The sequence below is a fragment of the Oryza glaberrima genome, chromosome 3 (assembly GCF_000147395.1).
Source record: "Oryza glaberrima chromosome 3, OglaRS2, whole genome shotgun sequence".
Lineage (NCBI taxonomy): Eukaryota > Viridiplantae > Streptophyta > Magnoliopsida > Poales > Poaceae > Oryza > Oryza glaberrima.
Genome location: NC_068328.1, coordinates 634,583 through 649,637, shown reverse-complemented (window position 1 = coordinate 649,637; position 15,055 = coordinate 634,583). Strand labels below are relative to the sequence as shown.

General features: G+C 39.8%; 1 protein-coding gene and 1 pseudogene across 4 annotated transcripts; both read right to left on the bottom strand.

The window, feature by feature from the left end:
* Window positions 1-900: 900 nt before the first annotated feature.
* LOC127767391 (uncharacterized) lies at window positions 901-8,183 on the bottom strand. 4 transcript variants are annotated; one of them, XM_052292718.1, is made up of 20 exons: window positions 8,013-8,183; window positions 7,654-7,931; window positions 7,461-7,554; window positions 7,264-7,346; window positions 6,903-7,123; window positions 6,617-6,755; window positions 6,441-6,523; window positions 6,115-6,327; window positions 5,657-6,013; window positions 5,393-5,564; window positions 4,873-5,064; window positions 4,580-4,786; window positions 4,396-4,488; window positions 3,993-4,195; window positions 3,311-3,820; window positions 3,118-3,198; window positions 2,950-3,035; window positions 2,186-2,827; window positions 1,942-2,092; window positions 901-1,860 (listed from the first exon to the last, which is right to left on the bottom strand). In XM_052292718.1, exons 1-20 carry the CDS (start codon window positions 8,107-8,109, stop codon window positions 1,812-1,814), a joined length of 3,951 nt encoding a protein of 1,316 aa, XP_052148678.1. In that variant the 5' UTR covers window positions 8,110-8,183; the 3' UTR covers window positions 901-1,811. The 4 variants fall into 4 exon arrangements, with proteins under 4 accessions (XP_052148678.1, XP_052148677.1, XP_052148675.1 ...); XM_052292717.1 differs by having other exon boundaries at window positions 901-1,865; window positions 2,186-2,818; window positions 8,013-8,182; XM_052292715.1 differs by having other exon boundaries at window positions 901-1,865; window positions 8,013-8,181.
* Window positions 8,184-8,745: 562 nt separating this feature from the next.
* LOC127767019 (valine--tRNA ligase, mitochondrial 1-like) lies at window positions 8,746-14,946 on the bottom strand (annotated as a pseudogene).
* Window positions 14,947-15,055: the final 109 nt, after the last annotated feature.

Here is a 15,055-nt window from a genome sequence, read left to right as displayed (position 1 = left end):
TTAATACTCCCTCCATCCCTAAATATTTGACGCCGTTGACTTTTTTAAAAATATTTGACCGTTCGTCTTATTCAAAAAATTTAAGCAATTATTAATTCTTTTCCTACCTCATTGTTAAATATACTTTTATGTATACATATAGTTTTACATATTTCACAAAAGTTTTTGAATAAGACGAACGGTCAAACATGTTTAAAAAAGTCAATAGCGTCAAACATTTAGGAAAAGGAGATAGTATATGGTACTATTAGTACGTAAGAAAACGCTCACTTGCAAGCTGGAGTACAGTGTAGTAGGGAATTTTTGTGGGGTTGGTAAAATGCACCTCAAAAGGAAAGGCATTCTGTCAGCTAACGGCCTAACGATGAGAGATGAAAGCTAGGAGAACAGGTGAGATTAGAGATTGAGTTATAACTACTCATGTATTGTTATGGCTAACATTTGAAGCGGTTTATTAGAGATTGAGTTATAACGACTCATGTATTGTTATGGATAACATTTGAAGCGGTTTCCACAATAATGAGGCTCAAGGAATTGATGAGGAGACATATAAGCGGTGGACCACATGGTTTAATTCATGCAAAGTATTTAACTTTTTTGGGACTTGACATGTGTGAACGAGTTTATATGTAGGTGATTTTAAGAATGAGATGCTACATTTTAAGCTGGACTTAATTTCAGTAGCCTCTTTTTTTTCCCAGTAAGTCAGACAGACAGACACCATGCGACAAAATTTTGTAATAATAGGTTTCACCTAACATGGGGCTAATCAGCCATGGGCTCCATCCATTGTAGGTGCACGGGTATCCTGCTTAAATAATGCTAATGACGACGCTGGTCTCAAATAAACAAAATTAGTTATCGACTAAACTTAAAATGTCAAAAAAAAAGGCGACAACATAGCACCATTCTTCGGAAATTTACAATTGAAAAACCATAGATTTGACCCAACAAAGTCCATGAAAAACGGGTTGTTTTAAGTTCTATCATCACCAATCAAAATTTGGGATTGACCGGTCAAGACAGATACATAACTCCAGTCAACATAGGATTCTAGACAGAGGCACACCAGTTTAAATGAAGTCTCTGAACTTCTGAAGTCTGAAAGCCTGACTGACGGAATAAATGGACCAGGAAGGACCAAAGCAAAGCACACCATCTTGTGCAGCATCTACCACCACAACTGAGAAACGTTTGCCACAGCATCAGTAAAAAGAAAGAAATGGACCTTAGATGAAGCTCAAAGCCCTTATCACCAGTTAACATCACGGCCTCATGGCTGGTTCAATAATCTACAGAATCACTCTTGAATCTGGTCATCTTTCACCAGTTAACATCATGGGTTCGTGGTCGGTTAAAGATTGCAGAATCACTCCTACCAACAAACATGTCACGTTAGTCATTAGTTGCATACTTCCTAGTTGTCATGACACGCCGCCACTGCTCGTCCAGCCAGGAAAATCCACTAGGTGACAAGCTCTCATCAACTTGGACGGACAGACGGACAGTTCCACTTGCCATTGTCACCGTCCACCATGAGTGAAATCAGTACAGCACTACAGCTTAAACTTCGCACAATCCACTGCTCGATCAGCGCGATGAGGTTGTTCAAGCAGACCCGCACCAACCTGGTCGGCATGCTGTGTAAGTTCTGCCTGACATATTTCAAAGTTTTGATCAAGTTGCAGAAGTCCACATAAAATTCCAGTTCTCTGGTGGGCATCCTGTTTCACACCAAATGAACTAACATCTCATCTAAAAAAAAGAGTCATTTTGATATTTCTTCCTCGTCATTTTCTGCTGACAAGAACTCAACCATTTGCATTCCCCTTCCAGCAACAGCAACCCAGTATTTCCTCTCTGCACTGAAAATACAACAATCGTGAGAGTTCAGAAGACAATAGATCATAAGGAAATCATATGCACACAGAAAAGCCTCACCGGTCATGTACAACATCCAAAGTTTCTGGCTCAGGTACGCTGATGATAGCATGGGAATACTCAGTGAATTTGCCAGATGACTCCATCTTCCAACATCTTACTCTTTGATCAAGGCCAGTAGAGAAAGCCCATATGCCATCCGTCCAGATGCCTACGACAAGCATGCAAATGCATAAGTTACTTCATCAAAGCAGGATTAAAGTGAAAGGGATAAGTTACTAAATTGGAACTAACAGTGACAGACCTTTAACTGCTGAACTGTGGGCAGAAGGAACCCTATGTTGACAAATAATTTTAACTGCACCATTGTCAGGTGAGTCTAGGCTTGTATTTATTGCGCAATCCTGAAGAGATCCTAATGTAAAACTGAAACAGTGAACAGCTTGATCATCCCCACCGCTTATGACACAGTAAGACATGCCAGGTGTCGAGTACGAGCAAGCCCTCATCTCTGAGACATGGAGGCAGTTGACGCCTGACTGGTGAACACCGGAGAATCTGTGCATTGGTGTCACTTCAGGTATATTACACGATTGCAAATTTGAGAATGCATAGTTCTGGTTTGTGGCATCAGTTTCTTCCACATTAGAAGTTTCAGATGTATTTTCAGTAGCATTTGGAGTATTCGGGATGCTCCCATCAGGGATCGATGTCTCTTCATTTATCTTTTTCAAAGAACGGCCCGGCAGTGTTCTCCACCTGCGCCGACCGCCTTGACTTCCTCTTCCTGTTCTGGGCCGCTTTTGGCAATCAATAACCATGTGTGGTTGAGTCTCTGATACTAGTTGCATAAATCCATGAATAGTATCTGTAAGGTCCCAGAAAGTAATGCTACCATCTGTAGATCCACTCACAACAATGTATGTATCTCCATGGTCTGCGGTGTCTGAAAACCAGAGTTAGAACTTCATTATACTGAAAATCATTATCAGACACCTTTCCCTCAAAACCTCCACCCCACACACCCACACAAAGAAAAAGTAAAAGCAAAACAAAAACAGAACTGGCCTTTGCAGTTGACACTAGCTGCAGCAATAATATGCTTGAGCACCAGAACTGGTGATCCCTGTGGAGCCAACAAGGCAACATCAAACCTGTACACAAAAGGAACAGCTGGTTATACAGCCAATAATACTACAAAATAGAAACTTCAGTTTACAAATTTATAGTGCATACCATAGCCTAGAAGGCAAAAGAAGAGCACGGAGCACGACTGTAGCGTCAGAGCAAGCAGCAACAACAAAACACACTGTCGAACTGACAAAAAAGGAAGCGGTTAAGATTATCCTTGTTATTTCAAGAGGATACAAAAGGATACGCTAGACCCTATGTTGTCAGCAGTGCACTAGTGTAGATTATCAGATCTTACTTGGTGGAAGGATGTTCCAAAAGAAATGCTGTAACCGAAAGATAACGCCAGTCATTTTCCAGCTGATCCACAATAAACTGGTTGGGTTGCATCATAGAGGAATCCCCTTCCTCATTATTATTTTTTACATTGCCAGTTTTCAACCTATTGGTAAGCTTTGGAGGCATGTGGGTAGAAAGCCATTGAAATGTCATGGCTGAATCACCTTTCAAGCTTTGCTTGGAGTCTACATCTAAGCCACTAGAACAGATATGTCTATTTTCTGCAACCTTAGGCTGTAAAACCCAAGTAGTCAGGACTTGCTTTGATCCAACGGATATTAATAAGGAAATGTTATCCTTGTTTTTGACTAAAGTGTCATCAGAGTTGCCATTGGGGATGATGTTACATGATTTATCTAACGATGTGTAGCCCTTCTGCACGAAGCATGTCGCTCTCACAGCTGATCCACCAACATGCTCCCCCAGCAGCTTGGAGGAACACCATTTTCCAGCACTATTAATTGAGTTCCTGTAACAAACATCGAGACCAAAAGGTATCATTTAAATCCTTGCAAAAAATTATACCGTTTACAGAACACCTGAAATGAACAGCTATGCTTTTTCAACACTGCATAGAATAGAGAACCAGAAAGTTACATCGAGCCGTGCTAGATGCTTGTGTATCAAAGACAAATCATTACCCTGTAAGTCGCATGGTTCCATCTTCACATCCTGTTGCAATATACAGATTTGAGCTCTTCTCAGGATTTGAATAGCCTGCTGGATCTATGAAGCACAAAGAGTGCACTTCTCTTCCATGGAACTGCATATGGAAAACTTGAGGAAGCAATTTCTTGTCTTGACATGGTGCCCAGTGCCTATGAATGTGAATGTTATGATCCTGCTAGAAAACCAACAGGATCAATTTAACTATGTGAGCAAAAATATATAGCACCTCAGGTGACTCACTTTTATAATTTAATAATCCACACACAGTAAGGAGTATAGAGTGGTCAACACACTAAGAGCCATATAAATGCAATCTAAACTTGCAAATACAGCACGACAAAGAGAGAACGAACCACAAGCAGGGGAAACACAAACCTTAACAAAGGCAAAACAATTCTGATACTCAGGGACCATGCCAAGATAATATGAATAAGGACGGCGCCACCCTCCACAGGATATTTGAAGCAGCTACAGAAGACGAAAATTCAGAATAACAGATTAAGTAAACTATTGGTTCTATGTTCTAATGTCCCAATTCATACAGCATGTACCTACTTACCTTTGTTTCATTTTCAAGGTCCCAAATGATAAAATCGGCAGAAGTGAAACCTATTGCATAGGTGCTAAGCAATTGCTTTTCTGAGGCATGAGGAGGAAAGATGGATTGAACGGTGCCCAACTCTTTTACTTGTCTCATTCCAAAAAATTCAATCTTTTGCACATTTCTGTCATACTTGAAAAAGCAAATGCAACCGTCTCCCCCTGTCTATAAAATGTTCAAGGATCAGTAGTGAATGCTAGGCTAAGTTCATGAACTCAATCAAAGGAATAACAAAAGCACTCTAAACGTACGGTGTGAATTTGAAGATGATCAGAAGTTGAGGTAATTATACGAACACTTGTGACACTAGAAATTCCATGAGCTCCTTTAAAACGATCACATGAAGGCATATTCTGTTGCGTCCCACAGCTCTCATGTTCTACCAGTACTTTAGGGAAATGAAAGGCAGTTATGTTACCCTTCTTATCACCAGCTACAAGGACCTGCATGGAATAAGAGAAACGTCACATGTCACAGTTGCATATGTTTTGTCCATGAAAACTATGTTCAAGTTATTTCATTCTTTCTAGCAGGGTCATAGCATTCTCTTCTACCAAACAGGCTACCAAATAATTTTTTTCCTTATTTGGCTCTTCTTTCTGCTTGGTATGAATCAGGCACTAGCATTCTAGCTACATAACCCTATACAATCAACATTCCTACAACCATAACATTACCATCTGCTGCTCACACAAAATATTACATCAGTCAGCAATTCAGCATGTTTGACTTTTCCTTCAAAGAGAAGGTGGAAAGTTCTAAAATAGTTACCTCGTCCTGAGGAAACACATCTAAGCACATGATTCTTGCCCCAAAGGAAGATTCAAACACAGCAATAAGAGGAACCTTCTGAGATGTAGTGATATCAAGGGTATTTGAAAAAAGGGCATTCCTTATGTCCCATAACTTAAGCACACCTCTAGGATCAGCTGTGAAAATGTGTCTGCAAAGGAGAAGGGAAATTGGCGAGAACAATGAATGCCTGCCGACTGAAGTGTTTAAGTTAAAAAAAAAAAGATCAGCCATTCCACAGACCTACATTCAAGAGATTTGCACCAGTATACTCCTAGTAGCTGCCTATCTTTTTCTGCTGGCCAGGTAAAAGATGAATTCACTTTAGGTCCAAGATCACTGGCAGTTAAATGGACAACAGTAACATTTCCACGTCCATCTCCAAGGGCAATGATATCATCCCTATTCAGTGAAATATCTGAGTGCATTACCATAACATCCATGCAAATAATCGGTGCCACCTCAGCAACTTGAGTAACCTTGGTCCATCTTACATTGTTGGAATTAGAGAGCTCAGCATGATGCAGATATCCATTGTTTGTGGCAACATAGAGATCATTTTCTTTTACAAAGTGTAGGTATCGTACATACTCACTTTTGCTGTGATGAACCAAACAAATAATTACTTTCACTGGCACGCTACAAAACTACAGAAAATAGAGATAACATGTAGATTATGACAAATCACAGAAACACCATACCTGTCCATGGGCCCATACTGTCCTGACACTGTAGGGGATGATATTGAAAAGACCTCAGAATCATAATTGACATCGTCTGAGACCACCTTGTCTTCCATTTTGTCATGACAAGATGAGTTATAAAGATGGTGCACTTTGATGGCTGAATCAAACCCAGCAGTGGCAAGCAGTAGTGTGCTTGGATCATATAAACACCGCCATATTCCTCGGCCGCTGTAACATGGAAGCAGCACCGCAAATTTAAGTCATCCTAACGGAGACATTTCTTCCCGTCCAAATTGTTAAACTCCAGCTAACAATCTAACTAAGTGCTCTACCCAACTTACATGTGTTCCCTGAACTTCTTGATTAGCTTTCCGTCCATAGCCCAGATGCAACAAGAACAATCCTCGCCGACTGTAATAACTAACTAAAAGGCCGGTTCAGTTGGAAACATCAAGATAAGCTCAGCTAGAAACTTAAACTATATTCAAGTTATAAAAAAAAAGTTTGGTCAACTTACAGAATTAGATACATAGCAATCCCATATTCTAGCACTATGCCCAAAAAGTGTGAGTTTCGGTATAATCTGAACATCATTTTGTCCATCTGCCTTATTGACAAAGTTCTGTGACTGAGAACTCAACATCCAGATGCGAGCACTGCCATAACAACGAAGCTAGGTAGATGATACAAGTAATACGGAAGACAGAAGCGTCGAAACAAAAAAATGTTCCAGAAGCCCGATAAGTAAGCAAAGAAAATCCAGTGTAAAGAATGCAGAGGGAAGTGAGGGAAAGTGAACCAACCTACGGTCATCGGAAACAGACATGAACTTTGATCCATCAGAGGACCAAGCTATTCTAAATATTGAACCTTCATGTTCCTTTAACCTTCCAAGATGAATTGTTATATATTGCTTATCACTAATATGCATATTCTCATAGTCCTCTACACCGAGAGTGTTGCTCTTATATGAGCATAACAAAGATTTTTCCAGAGCTCGGGGTACAATTTTCCAAATAAGAATCTGCGAAATAAAGTTACTACTCAGAGCGAATTTCTATATAATAAAACTCTCCCTAAACCAAAGAGTTCTTTTTATCTCAAGCTTTACTTGGCGTAGAGTGGAGCTGAAAGAGAAACAGCTCAGAGCCTGCAAAAACATACCTCATTTAAAATTGTTCCAGAAGCCACGAGAAGAGATTCAAGAGAGTTTCCCCACATTCTCATCGAATACAGTAGGCACTTCTCTGCATCCGGAAAACAATACCAGAATCAAATGTCAACCGAGCTTTGAGCACACAGAAGATACCATATCTAGTAAGGACAAACGGAACACCGAGATGCTCAATTGCTCATCTAACCTGGCGATTTCACTCGGGCATGCAACACACGCTGGCTCAAATCCCATAATGCCACTGAATTGTCACTCAAACCGATCGCGAGCAGCCCATCAGCCTGCTCCCAGATCAAATTAACCACCATTAAGTAAATAGTGGTTTTCACCACAGAGGCAAGTAGCTAAGATCCTTGGAGAGAGAGAGCTAAGCTTGATACCTCCAGGAAGCAGGCGTCCAGCACCCAGTGATCAAATCCGGGGAGCCTCTGTTCCAACTCCAACCGCACGCCGCACGCTTCGCCATCCTCGAAGTCGGCGCGAATCCTGAAAATCTTCACCCTCCTCTCACCGAACACCACCACGGTGACTTCGCCAGGAGACGGGCCGTCCGGGCAGCGGGGCTGGATGCCGTGGACGCGGACGCCGTCGAACACTTGGAAGGAGGCGACAAGCCTGGCGGCGTCGACGTCGTAGACGAGCAGCTCCGATCCGGTGCCTGCAGCAGCAACGCGAGCAGCACATCACCCACCCATTCAGTGATGGAAACACGCACGGAGAAAGGAGGTGGAGGTGATACCGGCGAGGAGAAGAGGGCGGGGGGAGGAGGGGAGGAAGGAGAGCGCGGAGACGTCGCCGAGGTAGGAGCCCGGCCGCAGGTGGTCGCCGGCGGCCATGGGGAGGAGGAGGAGGAGCCGAGCTTGGAGTAGGGTTTTTTTGGGGGGTTTAGGCCATGGCCCGCTTGGGCTTTGGGCTTTGATCGAGAGAAGAGATTCCGGTTGGGTTCGGTGAAACGGTGAGCTTCTACAGTTGCATTTGCATAGCAGATGTTTCTCTTCATTCTCTCTTATCTATACTACTATATCTGTTTAAATCGTTTTTTTATTTTTCTTTAAATCAAACTTCTATAGTTTTTGATCAAGTTTATATAACAATATAACAATATTTTAAACATAAAACAAAGAAACTATTAAAATATATTCGATATTAGATTTAATAAAACTAATTTGGTACTATAATTGTTGCTATTTTATTTTATAAACTTGGTCAAACTTTCAAGTTTGATTTTTAAAAAATCAAAGCGGGTAGTATGCTTCGTTGCTTGCAAGTTATTTTGCTCTTGCCAGATTTCTTCCTGAAAATCCCAAGGAATTTACAATTTTTCCAGAGGCGAGATTGAATCTAAACTGGTGGGGTTCCAGAAATCTTCATCAAACTTCAAAGCCGGTTCAAAAATGCCACCGAAAAACGCACCCTTTGATGTTGTACTTGAGCCTTGAGATTGTGAAAGCAAGCGGTGCAGCCGTGCAGTGTAGGTAAGAAAAATCAATATCACTATAATGCTGTGTAGGTAAGAATATTTTCAAATGCAATGTCGTACAACCAAAACTATAATGCTGTGGATATATCTTCAAGCTGCAAAATCACAAATCTGGCTATCTGATCATTCTAGTATATGACTTAGGCAACAGTACAAAATTTTAGATGAAACTTCCACAAAGAGAAGGTATCTTCAAAATCACAACAGGGATTTCTGACTCAGTTTTTGCCAGTTTTTGCATCTAGCTTCTTTTCAGCTTCACTGATAATCTCTAGTTGTTCCAAAAAACCGGTCAGTTTTCTCATGTCCTCCTCCTGGACATTATGTGGAGCCTTCTCTTTATAACCGGAAGCTTCCATTTTCTGTGATAGGGCATGTTGCAGCCTGCGTGCATGAGTAATTGAAAGTGTTACTGCTAGCGCAGGGTACCAGTGAAACATAGGCAAAACGTCCTTAAAGATATTTTGAGCTAACATAAGCACGCTTACTTTTGAATTTCTTCTCTCTTTTTCCTTAGCTTTTCAAGCTCAACTTCTGCATTGAGAGCTCCTTGGAGTTGGAGGTATACAGATAAACTTTGTTCACAACAGCTGTTGCACAGTCAGGTGGTGTTTCATCACTCTCTGTCAGGATCTGAATAAAATTTGAAATATCAGGTCAACACTCCATTCCAGGTTTCAGTATGAATTTTGATCCAGATAATTTTGCTAATACAAAGAAAAAAAGGAATGCACACATAATTGTACAGAAATTTAAGCAGCACCTTTAGAGATGATATAGAAGAAAGAGTCACAACTAGAGACTGATAACATTGAACAATGGCAGCAATCTCTTGGCCTCAGCAAAGCGCAAAAGCAGGCCGTCTGGTCATGGAAAAATCAGCAAAAGAAAAAAGTTAACTATCAAACAAAATGAATCAATCAATCAATCAAGTAACCAGACATCATGGACATTACAGGAATAACATAAGTTAAGATAGATGATTATACACGCACCTCTCGTTTGTATCAGTTGGTGGCTTCAGAGATCTTAGTTTGTTGACAGTATCCAAGGCAATATCTATTTGATTTTCAAGTTTATCATCTGCCCATTCCTGTCATAACGGAAGATTATGTTTCATTGGTAAAAGTGTGCTATTATATATTGGCTCAATTATATTTCTAAATACAAATTATGTCTTCTTTTTAAGATAAATTTACTACCTTAACAAGGGATGGGTATTCTGATACCATAATGGAATCTTTCCGACAAGAATCTTTAGGCTGAGGAAGACGCTGCCAGAGCTCTTCAGTTACATAAGGCATGAATGGGTGGAGCAAGCGCAAACCGGTATCTAAGCAAACCCTTAAGGCATCTCTAGAGGCAGCTCTTGCTGATTCGAGCTCTTGAGAGTCATTGAAGAAGTAAGGCTTTATAGCTTCTATAAATACATCACACAGTTGGTACTGCCACCATGAATATATAGCAGACGTAGCATCAAAAGATTTGTATGCTTCTAACGAGGTGACAGTTTTGCCAATAGCCTTGTTAAGCACTGACAATATCCATTTGCATATTGGTGGCATTGTAGTTACAGAAATAGTTGCAGGGGGAGTGTAATGATTGCCAAGCTTGCCCATTGCAAAACGAATGGCATTCCATAATTTGTTGCACCATTGTCGATATCCAACAACTCGTTTGATATCCAGGTTTATCTTGTCAGACTGTGGACAAGAGATATCATTAGAAGATGAATTGCAAGCATAACATGACAGAAACACAAACGGATGTGACTACAACCTGAGAAGTGTAAGAAACCAGTGCAAAACGGAGGGCATCAGTACCACATTCAGCAATGCCATCAGGAAAATCTTTCTTCTTCCCATCGCTTGCAATGTTCAATTCATTTGGATCCAGATAGCCTTCTTCCAAACGTTTGAGGAGACCTTCCAGTGGAATACCATTTATCACATCAACGGGATCAATGACATTACCAAGCGACTTAGACATTTTGCGTCCATGAGCATCCCGGATCATAGGGTGCAAATAAACCTGAGCAAGAGAGCAGAGCCACAGTTTAAGCATATGTGTTCAACAAGAATCCATAACTTACCAATGTAAGTTATACTTCTACTTGCTGCTAAACATGTCTTAGGTTAATAAATAGTTCAAAATATAGATGTTAAAGACGGAGACAAAAGGTAAATTTGTGTGTTCATCAATTAGGATAGTTCCCAATCAACCATGTATCGTGCCCAGTCGAAGTAGGATGCAGACAAAAGTGTAAAAAATGTTCAAAATTAACAAGCTAGAGTCCATTCAGATGAAATTAGTGTGACCTATTGAAACAAATGGTAGAACAGAAAATAATGACGTTTACTACTCCAATTTAACATCCACAGCTAGCAAAATTGAAGATAGATTTCTTCATGTTTGAATTTTGAACAGAGTTATACTGTAGTATTAAAGCATAATTTCAGCCAGCTATAAAAGATCACAATTGGTTAATGAGTGTAAAAAATGGACGAAATGTATAGGTTGCACTACTAAAATGGTATAATGCAGTTTTAATGGCATAGAAAGCATAGTTGTGCCAATTGTCATTACCTTCTGAAATGGCACATCACCACCAAGTTGCATCCCCATCATCACCATTCGCGCTACCCAAAAGAAGAGAATATCATGTCCAGTTTCTAGCACCGAACCAGGGTAGAAAGCCTCAACATCAGCTGTATCATCTGGCCAACCAAGTACGGTTAATGGGAAAAGACCAGATGAAAACCATGTGTCCAACACATCAGGATCTTGATGTAACTCGAATTTCTTCCCAGGATACTTTTGATGTGCCTCCAAGTTTGCTTCGCTTTCGTTTCTAGCAACAACCCAACGGTCATTATCAGAACCCAGAATGTTCTCTTGATCATCTTCTAGTACAACATACCAAGCAGGCACACGATGTCCCCACCAAAGCTGCCTTGAAACACACCAATCATGTATATTTGCAAGCCATCTGCAAGGACATAACAATGAATGGATCATTTTCTTCTGATTTCATTACTTTGACATCATGCCATTTGCAATAGATGGCATAATTCTCAAGAGATACCTATACCAGTCCTGCTCATACTGTTGTGGAATAATTTCAATTCTTTTGGACCTTACAGCATCAATACCTGCTTTTGCCATGGTATTGCAATTAACAAACCATTGGGGTTTTATCATAGGCTCCACCACGTCATTAGTTCTTGAACAAACACCCAAACACATTTCGTTCTTTTTTGTCTCCTTGTACAAGCCCTTTATATTACAGACAAAAAAAGGGGTAAGGATAAAGCTTCAACAGTACTTGAACAGAATCCATATCAAACCAAATGAAACAAAGAAGGCACAAACAGAAAATAAATTGATGAAAGTATGAATGCAGTATTCCACATCATTATTACCAACCATAAAAGCATTAACCAAATGCGGGCTTCGAGATTTAATAGAATCAGTGATTTCGACAGAAACCAATACATCATCTTTCTCAGAAAAGTAATGCTATGCTAAGTGGCTCATTAATAGAAAATGAGAGAGGAGGGATAGAACAATGTCAAAGGTAGGAATCCTTCATGCTATATTGCACTACCTCCTTATCGCCTACACTAACCTTCATGGTATGTTCACAATTTTGTCTTTTTCACTCTGATACAATTTTGAAATGATGCATAAATCCATAAGCCAGCAGTAATCCAGAAACAACGTTTAGAGACTATGGATCACAAGACGATGTGATAGGATGATTAAGCAAATCTAGAAGTACCTTTGCCTTCAGTGCCTCAATAACAGCAACTCGAGCAGTGAATCTTGGCATTCCTTCAAATTGTGCACCTCCATAGTTGTTTATTTTCCCATCATCTGTGAAGATATTGATGAACTCAAGGCTGCGTCGCTTTCCAACCTCAAAATCATTTGGATCATGGGCAGGTGTAATCTGCATAAAAGACCAGCAAACGATAATTGAAGTGTATGCAGAAGATCCAAGTAGATGAAATCAAATAGAGATAGTCAAGTACTCAGAATCAGCTCCTACCTTGACAGCCCCAGTACCAAAAGTGGGATCCACTAACTCAGCATCGCAGATTATTTTGAGCTTTCGGCCATTGAAGGGATGAATTGCATACCTCCATGCAGATGCTTGTATCTATTATCCTCAGGGTGAACAGAAATTGCTGTATCACCAAGCATTGTTTCGATTCTTGTTGTTGCGACAATGATCTCACCCAATCCTTCCTCAAGTGGATATGCAAAAGAGATCAACACGCCGAATTGTACAGTTGTATTATAACCAGGAACCTTTAACATGGTTTCTTCTTTAATATCTAGATAATCAACCTGAAAAAAATAGAAATTTCAAACAGACATCGATTTTAGTTATATGTGCAACCAAATCCGCATAACAGACAATTAAAAGTCTCAATAACCTCTACGTCAGAAATTGCTGTTCGAAGAGTGCAGTCCCAATTCACGAGGCGATAATCCCTCTAGTGTATAGAAGCATATCATCCATAACAGGGGAAAAAAACTAAGATGGCAATCAAAAACCAAAATCAACTGTACAGAAGCAAACAGGTAAAACATAACTGTACAATCAATAAAAGGAACAAATGTTCAACTCTAAAAACAAAATAAGGCGATGAAACTGACCTATATATCAGGCCTTGTTTGTACAACCTCACAAAAGCTTCAGTTACAGCTTTCGATCTTGGTTTATCCATTGTAAAACACTGTTGCGAAGGTAGAGAGGAAGTTCCTATTCAGAACTAAACTATACAAATAATACATTGCCCATACTATCTCCTAACGACAGAAAATAAGATATGTACCTCGCGGGACCAATCAAGTGAGGCCCCAAGCCTACGTAGTTGATTCAATATGGTACCCCCATATTCATCTTTCCATTTGAGAACCTGTCCAGAAGATGATAGATAAAACAGAATAAACAAGAGAAAGGATAAATGGGGAATGAAGCTAATCAAATAAAATACACAAGACTTTCAATGCATCATATATGACAATGTGCTCGCCAAAATTTTCATAACAACATAGAACATTATATCCATTTGTATATTCATATGCTAATGGTGATAAATTGTTCGTTTATAATAAAAAGAATATAGGGAGTTAACAGGCATAAACTTTTGTTCAGGAAAAAATAGTGCTTACTTCAGATACAAATTCTTCACGCCCTATGTCATGCCTCGTCAATTTCTTTTCACGCATAAGCTTCTTCTCCACTACAACCTGATACAAGACAGATTATTAATTGGCATTTACTGTTTCAAAACAAAGCAAAGGAAAAAAAATGGAGTTAAGCAATCCAGCAACGTGAGATTAAATAGAATAAATTTAATAGGTAAAAAAGATTATTGGTTTAGAGGCAAAAAAAAAAGACAGGGTGAATAAAATTGAGCAACATATGTTGACAATTTATTTTGAAAAACAAAAAAAAAATCTTACAAAAAGGTCAGCATTTCATATGGATCTTTTGAAGCATTTGCCCATTGGTGACTGAACGATTGGGTAGTAAGCATGACAGAGTAATACCAACGAAGATATATCAACTAAACTATATTATCTGCAGATGAGTGTTTCATAAGATAAATTCAGATGATGGTGAACCATTGAACCAAATCCAAGATGCAGACCTGTGTAGCAATGCCGGCATGGTCGACTCCTGGAACCCACAGAGCATTATAACCTGACATCCTTCGCCAGCGTATAATGGCATCCTGCATTGATTAAATGCATGGCAGTTATAATCATTATCTTATGTCTAGCCAACATCTACAACGTTACAATGGATATATGCTTCCGCAAGAATAATGATGACTACCTCTATAGCCACTGTAAGTGCATGGCCTATATGAAGTGCTCCAGTGACATTTGGAGGTGGCAAAACCTGAAAGGAAATAATTTAGCCGCTTGGCAGCACATCAACGCATCTGGAATAATCTGTTGTATGTAGAAATGACTATATTGATTCCATGAAAAGCAGCTCACTAAATCAGCTCACGTAATATCTAGTGCAAACTTCAAAGTATGAGCCACAGGATCTGCCCCAAAATATCCTGACGATTCCCACCAGGCATACCATCTGCATTAAAATGGGGAAATACAAACGCTTGCAATTCAATTAGGCCTTTCTTACTCTTTGAGTTATAAGATAGAGAAAGACAATGTAGCATCTCATGATTTCTCAACAGCAGCTGGGCTATACTGCTTGGCCATTTGAGATGCAAGAAATTTCTTCTGCCCATGAGGAGTGTCTGGATCAATGAAAT

What these genes read in the sequence shown, in the direction of transcription:
- LOC127767391 (XM_052292715.1), bottom strand. Translation starts at nt 8,109, where the DNA reads ATGGCCGCCGGCGACCACCTGCGGCCGGGCTCCTACCTCGGCGACGTC. An exon ending in TGGACGCCTGCTTCCTGGAG is followed by an intron (nt 7,555 to 7,653) that starts GTATCAAGCTTA and finishes ATCTGGGAGCAG; the next exon opens with GCTGATGGGCTGCTCGCGAT. An exon ending in ATTGCTATGTATCTAATTCT is followed by an intron (nt 6,524 to 6,616) that starts GTAAGTTGACCA and finishes CCGGCCTTTTAG; the next exon opens with TTAGTTATTACAGTCGGCGA.